The sequence below is a fragment of the Megascapheus bottae genome, chromosome 34 (assembly GCF_031878675.1).
Source record: "Megascapheus bottae isolate mThoBot1 chromosome 34, mThoBot2.hap1, whole genome shotgun sequence".
Lineage (NCBI taxonomy): Eukaryota > Metazoa > Chordata > Mammalia > Rodentia > Geomyidae > Megascapheus > Megascapheus bottae.
Window position 1 is genome coordinate 3,139,639 of NC_143542.1, and position 16,686 is coordinate 3,156,324.

The window sequence follows — 16,686 nt, forward strand, 5'->3', positions numbered from 1 at the left end:
CCATGCCCCCTGAGTGAATGAAGTGCATTTCCCCACCCCTATGAGAAATGGAAGCAGTGGGAACAAGTGGGAGGAGACAGGCCTGACCTAACATAGCCCAAACTACCCCTTATCCCTCAGAGCCCCGCTCTATACCCCGCTCAGGCCCACCCTGCCGCCCTTCACGCTGTGTCACCCCTGGGCTCTGATAACACTAGTCCAGTCATGACAAGACAGCCTCTACTCGATCCTGGCAGACGTGAACTCTCAAGCCCCAAGCTCTCCTCCTGTGCAATTTCCCCACACGCTTGGCACAAAGGACTCATGCCTGTAATCTCAGCTACTCAGGGGGCGCTGATCTGAGCATCATGGTCTGAAGCCAACCTGGCAGGAAAGTCTATGAGACTCTGATGTCCAATTAACCACTAAAAAGTTGGGAGTAGAGCAATGGCACAAGTGGAAGGACACCAGCCTTGATCAAAAAGCTCAGAGAGGGGGCCGGGAGTTTGGCCTAGTGGTTAAAGTGCTTGCCTAGCATGCATGAAGACCTGGGTTCGATTCCTCGGTACCACATACATAGAAAAAAGCCAGAAGTGGTGCTGAGGCTCAAGTGGTAGAGCTCTAGCCTTGAGAAAGCCCAAGGACAGTGCTCAGGCCCTGAGCTCAAGCCCAGGACTGGCAAAAAAAAAAAAAAAAAAGCAAAGAAATAGTGCCCAGGCCCTGAGTTTAAGCCCCCAAATAGACAGATAGACAGACAGACAGACAGACACACACACACACACACACACACACACACACACACACACACACCCCTCTACTGGAGTTTGAACTCAGGGCCTCAGTGCTTACTAGACAAGTGCTTTACACCTGAGCCATGCCCCTAGCTCTCTTCCTCCCCATTTTGCAACTATGTCCTGCTCATTCTGCAAAGTCACCTCTTCTGAGAAGCCTTCTCTGATTGCCCTTGGCAGGGCAGGGCACCTAGCACTATAATAGTGCATTCAGAGTAACCAACTGTGTGATTTTGGTCCCCAGCCTGAGGATAAGTACCAGAAAGACTAGGGCTGCATCTGTGTAGTCCACTGCTCAGAGCATAATGATGGACGTGTAAGAGATGCTTCTAGAATACTTAACTGAGGAGGAGCTCCGGCCAAATCTCCATAGGAAGGGCAGGTTTAGGACCAGCCCCTGGGTCCAACTAAACCCATGGAAAAAGAACAAAGTTGGTTTTGAGAAGGTTCTGGTTCATCAGGAGCCAGGCAGGTGAAAAAGCCTCTGGGAACAGAACAGCACAGGAGAGCTGAGGAGTGGGACTCACTGCGGGGCTTGGAAGTGGGCCCTGCCACAGGCATTGTGTGGCTGACATGACACAGTGCTGGGGGCCACAGTGCGTGTCTGGCCGTAGCGGTCAGAGTGGGAGAGAGCCTTTCTACCACCTAGATTCTACCTCAGGGCTTTCTCAGTACAGGAAGGATTGGACTGCCAGGAAGACCAAGGGAATGTAAAATGCACGTGTGCATCCCAAGGGAGAGATTCTATCCTAGCCGGGAGCAGCTACTGCCACGAGGGGGTTGCTTGGCCCCTGACCTCCACTCCCTCCATCTCTCAGCCCTGCCCTCTGACTGGACCACAGGCAAAACCTAACTGTACCCCTGGAGCTGCAGCTCACGTTTGCAAAAGCTCTTAAATATCCCCTGCCCTGCTTTCATCATGGTCATGAGGCTTGAACTCAGGAACTAGGCACAGTCCCTGAGGGTTTTTTGTTGTTTTTGTTTTCTTTTTGCTCAAGGCTAGCACTCAACCACTTGAGCCACACCTCCATTCTGGCTTTTTGGGGGGCTAAACTGGAGATAAATTGCAGACTTTCCTGCATGAGCTGGCTTCCAACTTCGACCTTTAGTTCTCCGCCTCTTGAGTAGCGAGGATCCCAGGTGTGAGCCACCAGCATCCAGCTCTACTCTTTTATTGTTTGCTCTTTTTTGGAATGCCCAATCCCTTTGAGTCTCCCATGTGCTGGGATTACAGGAATGAACCACGAAGCCTGGCGGTTGACATTATTCATTTTTTTTTTTTTTTGTGGGCTTGAACTCAGGGCCTGGGCACTGTCCTTGGACTTTTCTCAAGGCTAGAACCTTGAGCCACTTGAGCCACAGCACCACTTCCAGCTTTTTTCTATGTATGTGGTACTGAGGAATCAAATCCAGGTCTTCGTGCATGCTAGGCAAGCACCCTACCACTAGGCCAAACTCCTGGCCCCCATTATTCAGTTTGATTGTGAGATTAATGAGAAATTCCAGAGGCAGGCTCCCTGACTCGGACCCTACTTTGGCTAGTTATTATGAGGTCTGTGATTTTGGTCAAGGTACTTAACCTTCTTGTTTCCTTCTGCACACCTAGAGAAAAACAGGGCAGCAGTGAACCTACTCACAGAAAAGTCACATCTTATAAGATTTTGTTTATGTAAAATATCCACAAGGAGCCAAACCAGACACCAGAAGCAATGAATAGCTGTCAGGGGTTATGAGTGATGAACACATTCTAAAATTAAATAAAGATTAAAGAGGGATGCCATGTTAAGTGCTTAAAGATATGTCTGACATATCAAAAGGGATCTGTAAGTAACTGCGAAGTAAAACTCACTCCAAAAGTAGCTTATAATAGTGTGTGTGTGTGTGTGTGTGTGTGTGTGTGTGTGTATCCCTGAGCTTTTTTTGTTAAAGGCTAACTCTACCTGTGCCTCAGCTTCACTTCCAACGTTTTGGTGGTTAACTGGAAATAACAGTCTCATGGACTTTTGTGCCTGAGCTGTCTTCAAACCACAATCCAACAGATCTCAGCTTCCTTGATGAGCTCTGATTATCAGTGTCCCACTATCCTTGAAATAAATTCTGTAATTACCTTATGGGTAACATCATTTCATTGCAGTATAAATTACAAACGTATATTAAACATGTTAATTTGTTAGACATATACTTTATCAATCTGGGTTCTCCTCCCCGCTCTTCCCCAGTCTTACAGGAGGTATTTTAGAGCTCTGAAAGGCATCTGATGTACAGGGCCCCAAGTCTTTAGACAGGATGGAAAAGGTCGCCCAGGTAAGGAGAACTAGTACCTCATGGAGACAAAGTCAGTGACTGTCCTTTATCATCCAGACATGATTGGCAGAGAACTAGAGAGAGTCAGATGACTTTTAACCTTTATGTTCCCTTATTTGCCTAAGGTTGGGTTAAAGTAACAGAACCACAAGAAAGAGTCCAGTCAAACTACAAGGGTTGCCATGACAAGACCCTGAGTGTGCTGGGCAATGGTAAACAATGGGCTCTGGGGAGGGTCCTGGTTAGAGGTGTTTGCTGATTTCCTTGGTGTGTACACAGCACCAGGACTCTTTCTTCTTCTTTTTCTTTTCCCCCAAGACTTATTATCACTGGCGCTGAGTTGAGAAGAGGTAATTCCTACCTTACACAAATTTTAAATGCAAATAATTACAGAGGTATAGATCAGTAAAATGTAGTAAAAAAATAACGAGAAGTCAATGACTTTTTTTTTTTGGTGGTTGGTGCCTATTTTTTTTTGAATTGCAATTTTATTATTATACACCAAATGTAGAACTTAAGGCCTCACTTGCTAGGCAGGCCCTTTATCATTTAAGTCAACCAGTTCCTACTTGCACTGTGTGTGTGTGTGTGTGTGTGTGTGTGTGTGCACGCCAGTCCAAGGCTTGAACTCAGGGCTTGGACTTTCTCAAGGCTAGCACTCTACCACTTGAGCCTCAGCACCACTTCCGGCTTTTTGCTATGTATGTGGGGTACCGAGGAATCGAACCCGGGTCTTCGAGCATGCACGGCAAGCACTATACCACTATTACTGAACTTTTTTACTCAAGGCTAGAATTCTACTACTTGAGGCACAGCTTGACTTCTGCCTTTTTAGTAGAAGTTAAAAGTCTCATGGACCTCCATGGACGTTCCTAGCTCGGCTGGCTTCAATCCTCAGATCTCAGCCTCCTGATTAATGAGGATTACAAGCAGGAGCCATTAGTATCCAGCTGTTCATGAATTTTTTTTTTTTTGTTCATCATGGGGCTTGAACTCTGGGCCTAGCCTCTGTCCCTGAGCTCTTCAGCTCAAGGCTACTGCTCTCCCCCTGGAGCCACAGCCCCATTTCCCCTTTTGTAGTAGTTAATTGGAGATAGGAGTCTCACGTTCTTTAGTGCCTGAGCTGGCTTTGAACTGCAATTCTCAGATCTCAGCTTCCTGAGTAACTAGGATTACAGGCGTGAGCCACTGTATCCGGTGACTTCAGGATATTTTTTTTTCGTATTTTGGGTTCTTGATTTTTCTGGGTGGATATTTCACAAGAGGTAAAAGGTAAAACACTGTAAAGAAGCATATAGAGATGCATTCAAAGAGCAATTGCTAGACATTTGCTAAACATTATGTAAATTTTTTTTTTTGCTTTGTAACAAGTGAGTGTACATAAGGGAGAGGTTTTGCTATAAAAGGCACAGGATGTGAGAATGATTTATCAAAATGCACTTATCATGATTAATTTTAAGACTAGCCATCAAGTACCATTTTATAAAACAGTCGACTTCAGGATATTTTTATCACTGCAAAAAACAAGTTGGAAGTCCATAGCTCATGCTTATAATCCCAGTGGTTTAATACTTGGAAGAACTGCCTGTTTTCCAATGCAGCCTAATTATTTAATATTCTGACAAGCAATGAATAAGGGTTCTACTTTCTCCACATTCTAACCCACCCTTGTGTCTTGTCTTCTCCTTTAATTCTTTTGCTGGTGCTGTAATATCCCAGCCATTTTGGGGTCCTCAAACTCCCCAGCAATAGAGTCACCAGCACTCAGTGAACAGAGCTAGGAGTCACTTTAATAGCAGCAGCACAGTGGCTGCTCTCCATCTTCAGAATATCAGAGGGCAGCCCTGACCTTCTGTGGGGCTGAGCTTTTAAAGGAGCACACCCACCCACAGGTAATCCTGTTCACCAGGAAAACACCACACGAGGGGGGTCAAGCAGTTTAAGTATTTTTTACAAAAACAAAGAAACAAAAAACCAAACCAGAATTAGACAGCTAATCCTGACAGGTTACTACAGTATTAGAAATCAGGGCCTTATCTTCTTGCTTAGCCTTTTTTTTTTTTTTTGCCAGTCCTGGGCTTGGGCTCAGGGCTTGAGCACTCTACCACTTGAGCCTCAGCACCACTTCCAGCTTTTTTCTATGTATGTGGTACGGAGGAATCGAACCCGGGTCTTCGTGTATGCTAGGCAAGCACTCTACCACTAGGTCAAACTCCCCGCCCCTTGCTTAGCCTTTTCACCCAAGGTTGGCAATCTACCACTTGAGCCACAGTCCCACTTCTGCCTTTTCGCTGGTTAATTGGAGATAAAAGTCCTAGGATCTTCTCTGCTCAGGCTGGTTTTGAATCGCAATCCTCAGATCTCAGCCACTTGAGTAGTGAGGGTAAGGGTTGCCAAAAGGAGATCACTATGCATTTCAGGAAGAAGAGAGTTTATTGGGAGAGGGGAAAAACAAAATACAAAAAACAAAAACGCTGGCCTGTAAGTGTGCAGAGCAAGAAGAGGGAACTTATTGTTGAGAGATTATACAGGGAAAGGTGGGGAGGTGTGACCACAGAGGACGGAGCAGTGCTCTCAGAGCCTGGGGAATTGCTCATTGTCCAAAGGGCAGTTTAGGAAGTGACCTCAGAGGATGAGGAAGTGACCTCAGAGCCTGGGGTCCTTTACTGACTCACAGTCAGTTGATTGACAGTTACAGGTGATTATCAGTTTGGGGTAGGTGATTTCTGATAAGGCTATATGCTGTTCTTCACAAGGGGGAGGAGGGGAGTGGCTATTCTCCTGGGCAGACCTCACTGAAGATTACAGGCATGAGCCACAGGTGCCTGAAAAGAAGCCAGATGGAGCTTTGATGTGGACTGCATCAGAGGTGTAGATAGATTTGAAGTCTTCCAATCCATGAGCATGGGATGGCTTTCATTTAGTAAAGCCTTTCTTGTCTTCCAACCAGCTTTCAGCTCTTGAGGCTTATGTATAGTAAGTTTTAAAGTATTTGTCCACTATGTCCATCTTTGTAGTTTTTATTGGCTGATTTCTTTTCATTCTGTACACAGAGACATATTTTCCTGTTTCTTTGTATGCTTTGCAATGGTTTAAAAGAAACTGGATTGTGTGTGTGTGTGTGCTGATAATGGAGCTTGATCTCAGAGCCTGGGCACTGTCCTTTAGCTTTTTGGCTCAAGGTTGGTGCTCTACCAACCTAGTTGTTAGTAATGCTTGTGTTTCACAAAACTGGCATGCAAAATCCCTAAAGATCTCATACTTGGCGTTGCAGCCTCCCCTACCACCTCATCCACAGGATTCTCCTGGAGGACGCCATCTGATCCAGCTGAGCTTGGAAAACATGTGGCGTTTCTGTTGGGGAGAAGAGGGCTGATCTCCTGGTATGAAGCTGACTGTAATCCTTCATTCAGCAGGAAGACCTTGGCCAGAGCTTGCTGGCAGGACATACATTGCCCATAGGGTCTTCCTTGTGATGGCTTGGCTGGAAGAGAGGAAAACTTGGAAAAGATCACAGGTGCCACATGGCTTGCAACCTCAGAGCTCCAATCCCGAGTCCTCAGTGAGACTTTTCAAAGCCAACAGGTGTTTTGCTTTTTATATATTTTTTAAAAATCTCTAATTACAAGTTCATCCAACGAAGAACTTGGCCAAAAGCAGGCCTGGTAAAGGAGCTGGGGGGGGGGTAGCTAAGATTTCCATTAGTCACTTTCTAAGGAATGTGTACTTTCAACCCTGCTCTGTGTACCCAGCAAAATCTGATGTGTGTGTGTGTGTGTGTGTGTGTGTGTGTGTGTGTAAAACTTTGGGGCTTTCTCAAATAATAACAAAACTTGCTTTGTGTTGTACAATGACGTGTTGTTGTGGTGTGCCCTGATTAACTTCCCAGAAGGCTTATGAGACAGGGTTTTCTCTGAGTTGGTCTCAGCGCAGGTCAAGTCTGAGTGTTCTCGACCTTCCTTGAATGCAAGCTACTGAGCTTCCTTGATAGAAGCAGAAGCACAAATGGGGTGGACTGTAGCTCTTTCCTAGACCTTTGCTTTCCTTTCTCCCAGAGATGGGCCAAAAGTGAAGGATATTTTCCTTGACTGTCAAATGCTGGTCGTAGGTGTTTGATAGCTTGACTCAATCATACAACAAATGTCCCCTGACTTGTCTGTGTGTTCTATGCTGGGTCATCACTGTGGATATATTTTTTGAGGGGGGGGATTGGAGAATTGGGGAGACTCTACTGTTGCCACTTATAGACAATCCCATCTAACCAGATTCCAATCCATTTCTTTCACAAAGTAGAAGCTATGTAAGAAAAGCTGGGTAGTTGGGAGTCAGTGGCACACATCTCCAATCCTAGATACTTAGGATGCTGAGCTCAAAGTTCAAAGCCAGCCTGAGTAGGAAAGGCCCTGTGAGACTCTGATCTCCAAGTAGAAGCTGTGGCTCAAGTGGTAAATCCCCATTTGAGCAAAAAAAAAAAAAAAAAAAAGCCTAAAGGGCAGCACCTAAGTCCTTAGTTCAAGCCCCAGAACTGCAGTACTAGCACAAAAAAAAAAAAGGAAAGAAAAGCTGGATGTTTTCCCAACTTCCATCTCACCTGGCTGCTACTCCTCCCTCAAACCACCAAGAACTGGGCCTTGGTAACTTTCCTTTAGACAACATCTGATCCAAGTCAGGCCCTGTGAAACCTCTAGAATCCCAGGGGAAGCAGACAACAGTTACTGGTGCTCCAGGATCTTCTGGTTCCCATCCTAGTCACATGGCACTCATAGGGGGTCCAGGACCAGGGTGGGGCACTAGATGAGAGTCCTGGCCCTGGTCATGAATGAAGAGCTTTCCTTGATGAAGTCATATTTCAGATGTGTCCTGACAGATAAAAAGAAGAGCGTGCCAATTGGACAAGAGAGGACTGGAAGGGCTGTTTGGCAGAGACCAGCTTGAGCTCAGGAGCTGAGTCACTGGGTGAAAGAGGGAAGAGTCATTTTGTTCCTGTTGAGTTGAAGAAAAGCAAAAACACATGCTAAGCTCTTTGCAGGCTGAAAAGGATGGGTAGGCCAATTATGCTAAGGAGAGGAGAGCCTAGATCAATTTCTTTTGGTGGGTGGGGGGGGGTTGTTTTTCAAGGCAGAAAAGAGCCAGGTGCCAGTGGCTCAAGCCTGTACTCCTAGCTATTCAAGGGATAGCTAGGAGATCTGAAGGTGACGGTTGACAGAGAGTGGGGCAGAAAAGTTCATGAGACTCTTCTCTCCAATTAATCACCAAAAAGCCAGAAGTGGAGCTGTGGCTCAAGTGGTAGAGCACCCAGGCCCAGAGTTCAAGCCTCAGAACTCACTCTCTCTCACACACACACACACGAAAAGTAAGAAAACAAGCCTGTTTCTTGGTGGTTATAAAAGACTGTGAAAGATCAAGTTAAATTATGGGTGATCTATCTTCCCTGCCTATTACATTTTTAAAGAATTGTCTTACCTGCTGCCCACGCCTACGGTCTGCAGGGGGCGCACTGACGGCCACTTGGCTGCCTCCTCCGGCGAGGGGCGGGGCCGCCAGGACCGCTGTGGCATGACGGTTGGACAGCCTGCCTGTCTATCACAGCGTCCCGCCTCCGTGCTACGTCACGTGACGCGGCCTATCATGGCGGCGGGAGCGCGGCTCCCCGGGCCCGCGGCTCCGCAGCTTTGCTGCCGTTGCTCCTGTTGAGAAGCGGAGGCGACGGCTGCGGCGCGGGCGGGCGGGAAGGATGATGAGGTTTCTGTGGCCGGAGCGGCGGCTGAGGTTTAGCCGAAGGAGACGGGCTGAGGCTTGGCTGAAGCCCCGTGTATCTCGGAGCCGTCCCTGAGGCAGCGGACGGACCCCCGGAGGGCGACCCGAGAGCCGGGCCTCGCGGGGGGCCGCGTCGCGCCGGGTGACATGCCGGGGCCACCGGCGTCGCTGTGGCTGCCGCTCCTGCTGCTGCTGCTTCTGGTCGGGGGTCGGGCCGGGGCCGCGCCACTTCCGCAAACAGGTGCAGGTGAGCGGCGGGGACAGGGCCGCTGGGACCGAGGCGAGGGTGGGGCGGCGGGGACGGGGCTGCGGGGACCGGACTGAGGCGGGGACGGGGCCGCGGGGACCGGACTGAGGCGGGGACGGGGCCGCGGGGACCGGACTGAGGCGGGGACGGGGCCGCGGGGACCGGACTGAGGCGGGGACGGGGCTGCGGGGGCCGGGCCGAGGCGGGGACGGGGCTGCGGGGGCCGGGCCGAGGCGGGGACGGGGCCGCGGGGACAAGGTTGAGGCGCGGTCGGGTGTGTGTGTGTGGGGGGGGAGGAGGCCAGGGTGAGGCAGGGACGGAACGGCGAGGACCACCCGAGGCCGGGACAGGGCTGCGGGGGGCTGGGCTGAGGAGGGGGGGGACGGGATTGCGGGGACCAGGCGGAGGCGGGGGGCTGGGCTGAGGAGGGGGGGGCGACCAGGCTGAGACGGGGACCCGGCGGTGGGGACGGGATTGCGGGGGGGGGTCAAGGCTAAGGCCGGGACGGGGGTGAGGCGGGGTCCCGACTGTGTGTGTGTGTGTGGGGGGAACAGGGCTGAGGCAGGGACCAGGCTGCGGGGACGGGGAGACCGGGCTACGGCGGGGACGGGGCCGCAGGGCTGCTGCGTCGGGGATGGCAGCGGGAGGGCGGCGGGTGACCGGCGCCCACTAAGGCCTCGGAGATCTGAAGGCCCGTGAGGAAGCCGGCGAACAAGCGACGGGGAAGATCCTGCCGCAGGGGCGTGGGAGAGGGATGGGGCGGGCGGGGGGAGGGGGGTGGCGAGGCCGGCGAGGTGACAGTGACCGACATCTCCCTCCTCTCCGGAGGCTGCAGCAGCGCCTACCGACCTCTGGACCTGTTGCCCGAGGGTCCCTGGCCCATCTCCAGCCCGGCAGTTGTGCTCTCACACGGTGGATGTCACCTGCTCCTCGTGCATTTCTCACGTCTTAGAATAAGGACTTCTTGGGTCGCAAACACACTTTAATGCAGGTGACTTTGGCGAGCTGTGCAGAGTTTTTTCCTGCTCTCCACACCGCTTTCTCCGAAGTTGTAAATTGATTTTTGAAAATCATTTTTTTAGACACTGTTTTCATTTGGAATGGAAAGTCAGGGAATGAGAGGGAAACAACTATAAATATTTCTATCTTAGGACGTCAGTGATGCTTTCAGTAACTACTGACAAACCGTCCTGAGTGTTAACTGGAGCTTCTATGTAGCCACTGTTATTAGTATGTGGCTGAGTGGCTTTCCTTTTTTCTTCCTTTGGTTTTTTTTTTTTTCTTTCATTGCCCTACCTCTTCCCTCCTAACACATTTTGTCTGTATCGTTTTTATTTGGGGTATATAATGCCTAAGTAAAACTTCAGCCCCAGAAAGCATCTCTAATTGGGTTCTTTGTGTGTGTGTGTGTGGGGGGGGTCATGGGGCTTGAAATGGGACTGGGAGCTGTCCTTCAGCTCTTCGGCTATCACCCCGCCCTGCATCCAAGCCCCGCTTCCCGTTTTCTAGAGGTTAATTGGAGATAAGATTCTCAGGTCCTTTTGTGCCTGGGCTGGCTTTGAACTTTGATCCTCAGATCTCAGCCTCCTGAGTAGCTAGGATTACAGGTGTGAGTCACCACACCTAGCTCTAATTGGGTTCTTTAAAAAAAAAAAAAAGTGTGGGGGGAAGCCGGGTGCCGGGGCTCACACCTGTAACCCTAGCTACTCAGGAGACTGAGATCTGAGGATCCAGGTTCAAAGGCAGCCTGGGCACTAAAGTCTGTGAGACTCTTATCTTCAGTTAACCACTAGAAAAACAGAAGTGGAGCTGTGGTTCCAGGGGTAGGCCCCATGACCAACAAAAAAAAACCATGTAGGCTAACTGACCATTATCTGATGGTTATTTATCTTCAAAATGGGGAAAGATTGAAATTGCAAAGATTACAAGAACTTTAGAGTTGGGAGAAACTTTAACCCAATTTTTCTTTTTTCTTTCCCCTCATGTGTGGCTCATGCTGGTACTGGGGCATGAAATCAGGGCCTCAGTGGGACATGTCTCTTAGCTTTTTCCTTAAAAGCTTGCACTCTACCATTTGAGCCACACTTCTGCTTTTCTGCTGGCTAGTTTAGAGAGAATAATGCACTTTCCTGCCTAGGCTGGTTTCAAACTGTGAATCTCAGGTCACAGCTTCCTGAAGTAGCTAGGATTATAGATGTAAGCCATTGAAAACCCAGTTTTCTTCTTCCTGGAGCTGAAGATATTGAGGCATTGGAACTCAAATGATTTACCTATGGTGATAGAGCAAAAAGTCTGTTGGATCCCAAAACCAGGTCTTAGATTCTCCTTTTTATGTGATTGTCCCAGTTTGTCTCTCTTCTCTTAACAGAATAGTCTTGAGGTCAAAAGCAATTGTAGAATAATTGGCTATAGTGTGTGGAAGCCCTGCTCCCCACATCTTTCAAACAGATCTGCAATGGTGGCTGGGTGGAATGACTTCCACAAGGACACCAGATTGTGCCATTGAGTGCCCCCTGACTGAGTGGTCACTATTGTCTTTGTGCCTTAGAACTAGCACAGAATTCCTGCCACTATCTTAGGTGGGAATTTGTAAGGCGAATTCTGTCTTCTGATTCAGTAAATAAAGGTAATTGAGTGGTGTCAGAAGTTTATATGCAGCTCAGGAGGAGTCAGAGAAAGTACCTGGGAAGTTATGGCAAATTAGATGGAAAAGTAGTAGTGTTGCTATTTAAGGATATTGATAGTGAACTTGAAAATTAGCACCAGAGTGGGATGTTAGATTATTTATATAAACGGGATTCATGAAGCTTGCCTGTGGCTCATGCCTGTAATCCTCCCTGCTCACTAAGTAGACTGAGATCTGGAGAATCTTGGTTTGAAGCTAGTCCAGGCAGAAAAGCCTTGGAGACTCCATCTCCATAATAACTACCAAATAACTGGATTGGAAGTGTGGCTGAAGTGATAGAGTGAAAGCCATTAGCAAGAAAGCTAAAGAGTACAAGTTCCTGAGTTCAAGTCAAGATGGGGGTGGAAGATGTTTCTAGAAAATGTTACACTTACAGCTGGGAGTGTGGCCTAGTGGTAGAGTGTTTGACTTGCATGCACAAAGCACAAAGTCTTGGGCTCAGTTCCTTGGTACCACATACACACAAGCCATAAGGGGTGCTATGGCTCAAGTGGTAGAGTGTTATCCTTGAGAAAGCCCTAGGACAGTGTCTAGGCCCTGAGTTTTCGCCCTAGGACTGGCAAAAAAAAGAAAGAGAAAACATTGTTTTACTTGACTTTTTCACACATAGATTCTTTATAGGGACCTATAAAATGTCTGTCTGGACACCATTGTGCCTTTAATTCTGTTTCTTTTACTATTTGATGTGGGCATGAATTACAAAAAGCTGAGTCTTGTTGGGATAGTGTAGAACCAAACAATCAGACAAATGAATTCATTAATAAACATATCAAGCCTTAACATAAAGCACAAGGAGCCGTTGGTGGTTTAGAGCAACTTGTACAGGTTTTCCTCTCCTCCTTGGAGTCTTGGAGAGTAGGTTTGTGGTAGGCTTAGCATAGCTATGTTGGCTGAACTTTTCCTCAAAGAAGTTCTTAATCCTGTACCTGAGATAGATTCTCAACCACAATATTTATTTATTTACGTACTTATTTTTTGTCAGTCTTGGGGCTTGAACTCTACGCCTGGGCACTGTCCCTGAGCTCTTTAGATCAAGGCTAGTGCTCTACCACTTGAGCACTACTGGGGCTAATTGGAGATAAGAGTCTCACAGACTTTTGTGCCCAGACTGGCTTTGAACTGTGATCCTCAGATCTCAGTCTCCTGAGTAGCTAGGATTATAGGTGTAGCCACTAGTGCCTGGCTATAACCATGATATTTTAGATCAAGAAGAATCAAGAATTCTGATGAGTAAGCTCACTGATTAAGAAAGAACTTTTCTTGAATGACTATGGTAGAGAGAAGAGCCTTGCGTGTAGAAAACCTAACTCCCAGTGTCTGATGGGCTACGGCTGTGCTTCATACCAAGATAAGAGTTGGTCCTTTTCTAGTAAGGGTAGACGCATTACATTGGGTCTTTACCACCTTGGTCTAGTTCTTTCTGAAGTTCAGGTGATGTAATGGTGTTTTGGAGAAAGTATGCTTATCAGAAATATGTTGGACCAGAACAAGTGAATTAGTTAACTTTTTCATTGAAGTTCATTTATTCAAGGTGTCTTTGGCATCCATTGTCATGTCTAGATTTGGAGTTGAAAAGGTATTTACCTATTGAGTCATGATGAAGTTATGTAAATACTTGGATTACCCTTGTCTGTGTGTGGGGCCTAAAAGTATTTCTTGTCTGACCTTGAGGCTCTCTGTGACTGTGAGTGCCTCTCTTCCTGAACACATATTTCTGCCTTGAGTGTCCTGTGGCTGTGTGGACTGTGGCCTGCTGGCTTCCCTGGGAAGCTTACATAAAGGTGGAGGTCCAGTGTTTTCACATACTGCTAGATGACCAGATCTCTCCAGGTCATAGCTGTCAGATCATCTTTCACTTAGAAAAGATTTTCAGGATTCACATAAGTGAGAAATCAGAAAGAAAAGGAACTCTTGTGGTTGTGAAAGCATTCCTCTGAGCCCAACTTGGTTATAAATATTAGGACAGTGGTTAAGACAGGGCAACCCACTTGTATCGTTCCCAGCATATTAGGTCAGGGAGTACAGAGGAAGCTTTCAGCGATTCCAGATAAAAGCCCTCACGCGGGGCACTGAAGAGCTGAAGCTGGTGCGTCTAGCAGCTGATAAATGAGCTTGTGAAAACCGGGGTGCCCATTTTTAATGTAACAAACTTGTATCATGAAAAGATTCCTGAAGTAAAGGAAGTCCTTTCTGAAATGAGAATCTTTGTGATAGTTTTAATCACTTCTGAGAAATAAAAAAATAATTTGGGTTGAGACTACTGGACTGCTTTTCGTTGTGATACTTGTGTTGCTAAATATGCTCATATGCTCAGCAATAGGAAGTCTATCCAGCTTTGTAGCTGATAGGCATTGAAGTTACCAAATCTACTGTTTGCTGATAGCAGTGTGCTGACTGTTCATGGAATTCTCTTGAGGTTTGGAGAGTCCTTGAGTCCTCTGTGTGTGTCCCTTGTGGGCTGTGTCCCTTAGATAACAGTTGTACATATAATAAAAAAAAGACATTGTCATGTAAACAAGATGTCCGGAGAAAGTTCTAAAACCCTTAAAGGACTCATCAAAAAAAAAAAAAAAAAAAGTCCTTGTAGAGGGACATAGAAAAAGAATCTGAACTTAGTCCACTTGAGAGTAAAACTCATGAGCCAATCAGAGGAAGGGCATGATGTCCTAGAAAGAACCTGGGCTCTGGAGTGGGAGGTTTTCCTCTTCCACTTCACTGGGCCACTGGTCTCCCTGGTTTCTTAGGACCTCCTCTATAAAAAAGAATGATGATGTCTGTGTATAGGGTGTTGGGGGAGAGGGGCAGTAAGCTGGTGTTTTGCTGTGGACTTGGTAATGCACCTTTTTCCCTGGCTTCTGATATCCGTAATTTCAGGGGTTGTCATAGGATTAACCCCATTGCAGGTGGTATGGCTTCAAAGAAGAGAGTGTTAACTGTTTAGCATGGAATGTTTAGAATTTACTGGATTTGAGAAGGTTTGGCCAAGTGCTTGTGACTTACTCCTGTAATGGAGGCTGAGATCTGGTGGATCCTGGATTTGAGATCTTCGGTCTGAATAGAAAAGTCTAGGGGACTCCATCTCTGGGGGGGGAAAAAAAAGCAGAACTGGAGGCATGGCAAAAGTGGTAGGATGGCAGCCAAGCAAGCAAGATGAGCAAGTGCAAGACCCTGAGTTCAAGCCATACAACAGGCAAAACCCAGCCAAACAAAAACAAAAGAGAGGCTCTGTCACTCAAAAGAACTTGTGTTTAGTTTTAATTTTTTCTGAGACTGCAGTCTCCCAGACTCAAGTGCTGTGTCTCCAGATAGGTACCACCACGTCTGACCTCCAAATCACTGGTTATATGATGAATGGTAATGAAATCTGGTAGACTTAGGTGTGATAGATAAGCTGGTGTCATTGCTTCTTTACATTCCTGATGTTGGAAACTATGCTAGAGATTTTTAGGATGATCTAAATTAGTCTGCTTTTATATAATAAACCTGTTTTTAAGCTTCAAGATGACTAAAGCGTTTGCAAGTGAGCAGTTGCTGGTTTTAATTTACTTAAAGGAACCGTGAGCAATCCAACCCACTTTGATCCCTGCGCAGGTATGCACCTGTGTGTGGTATTCCCCAAGCGGTGTGGTCAGCCCAGGGACTAATGATAGCCTTTAGAAAGACAGGATTTTGTCTAGCCTATTCGTGCAGTCTGCTGGTCTGCTCTAAGCCAGAAGGAAGGAGAAGTGGGCGCGCCTTCCTTATGTGGAATCCAACTGTCGTTCAGGTTAGGATTTCACCCTCAGCTTCTGTCTGAAGTTAACATCTTTAAAGCACCAGGGAATACTGAAGCCACATTTTTATGTTTGTGCTAGTCCTGGGGTTGGAAGTCAGGGCCTGAGGGCTGGCACTGAGCAAAGCTGGAGCTCCACACCACTTGAGCCACAGTTTCACTTTTAAAGCCACCAATTTAAAAATAGTGGCAAGTGACTACCTGGGAACTGTGTATTACCATTGTAGTCACTTGTCACAGAAAACAGATGTATTAGAAAAATGACCTCGGTGTTTTTTGTTATTGTTTTGTTTTTTAAATTGTTTTGGCGAAGATTAGCACAGTGCAGCGCCCTGAACTCATTGATTTCATTGTGACAGTGGCAAAAGTGAGAATTGTAGATGCCTTGTGTGTCAGGCCCTCTTCTTCCCTGCCCCTTCGTGCCAAGCACTCTTCTAAACTCTAGGGCATATCCTAGCATATTTCCCACAGTGGGGCAGACTTTGTATTTTACCACATAATTTGTGCTTGTGTTTAACACTTATGGAGACGTTGATCCAAATAGATGTGCCAGGACTGGTGCTGTGGTCCTTGTAGCATCTGGCTTTCCTCTGACCTCAGTTTGGCCAGGGATGAATCCCATCCTGTTCTTGCTTTCTCTTAGCACCTTTTGTGGCTGGTGGTTTCCCCTCCTCTTTCCTACCCCTCCATCCGTTTTTTTGAGAACAGGGTCTTGCTATGTAGCCTAGGCTGGCCCTGAACTCCCTGTTTTTCTCCACCTCTCAAGTCTGGGACTGTGGTATCTCACCATGCCAGGACATGATACTTCCTTTTTTTTTTTTTTTTTTTGCCAGTCCTGGGCTTGATCTCAGGGCCTGAGCACTGTCCTTGGACTTTCTCAAGGCTAGAGCTCTACCACTTGAGCCTCAGCACCACTTCCGGCTTTTTTCTATGTATGTGGTACCGAGGAATCGAACCCGGGTCTTCATGCATGCTAGGCAAGCACTTTAACCACTAGGCCAAACTCCCGGCCCGACATGATACTTTCTTAAGAGCTAAATTGATCAGCTTATAGTTGGTAACATTCTATGCAAATCCCTATCTTACACCTCTGTATATGTGTTCTTCCTGTTTGCAAATGCCTGTCCTTCAGGTGCTAGTTATTTCCCCT

The 16,686-nt window shown here is 47.3% G+C and overlaps 2 protein-coding genes across 3 annotated transcripts in view; one reads left to right on the forward strand and one right to left on the reverse strand.

Annotated features, from left to right (window-relative positions):
• Nucleotides 1-8,615, reverse strand: part of Ocm2 (oncomodulin 2) — a 47,710-nt gene extending 39,095 nt beyond the window's left edge. Inside the window, exon 1 of the mRNA XM_090324306.1 lies at nucleotides 8,538-8,615. The gene's annotated coding sequence lies outside the window, so the exon portion shown is untranslated. The remainder of the gene's footprint in view (nucleotides 1-8,537) is intronic.
• Nucleotides 8,616-8,697: 82 nt separating this feature from the next.
• Nucleotides 8,698-16,686, forward strand: part of Lmtk2 (lemur tail kinase 2) — a 77,378-nt gene continuing 69,389 nt past the window's right edge. For both annotated transcript variants that reach the window (XR_016533581.1, XM_090324227.1), the window contains exon 1: nucleotides 8,698-9,078. Coding sequence is in view for 1 of the 2 variants with exons in the window: in XM_090324227.1 (XP_090180353.1) it covers nucleotides 8,979-9,078 (100 nt within the window). In the remaining variant the exon portion in view is untranslated. The remainder of the gene's footprint in view (nucleotides 9,079-16,686) is intronic.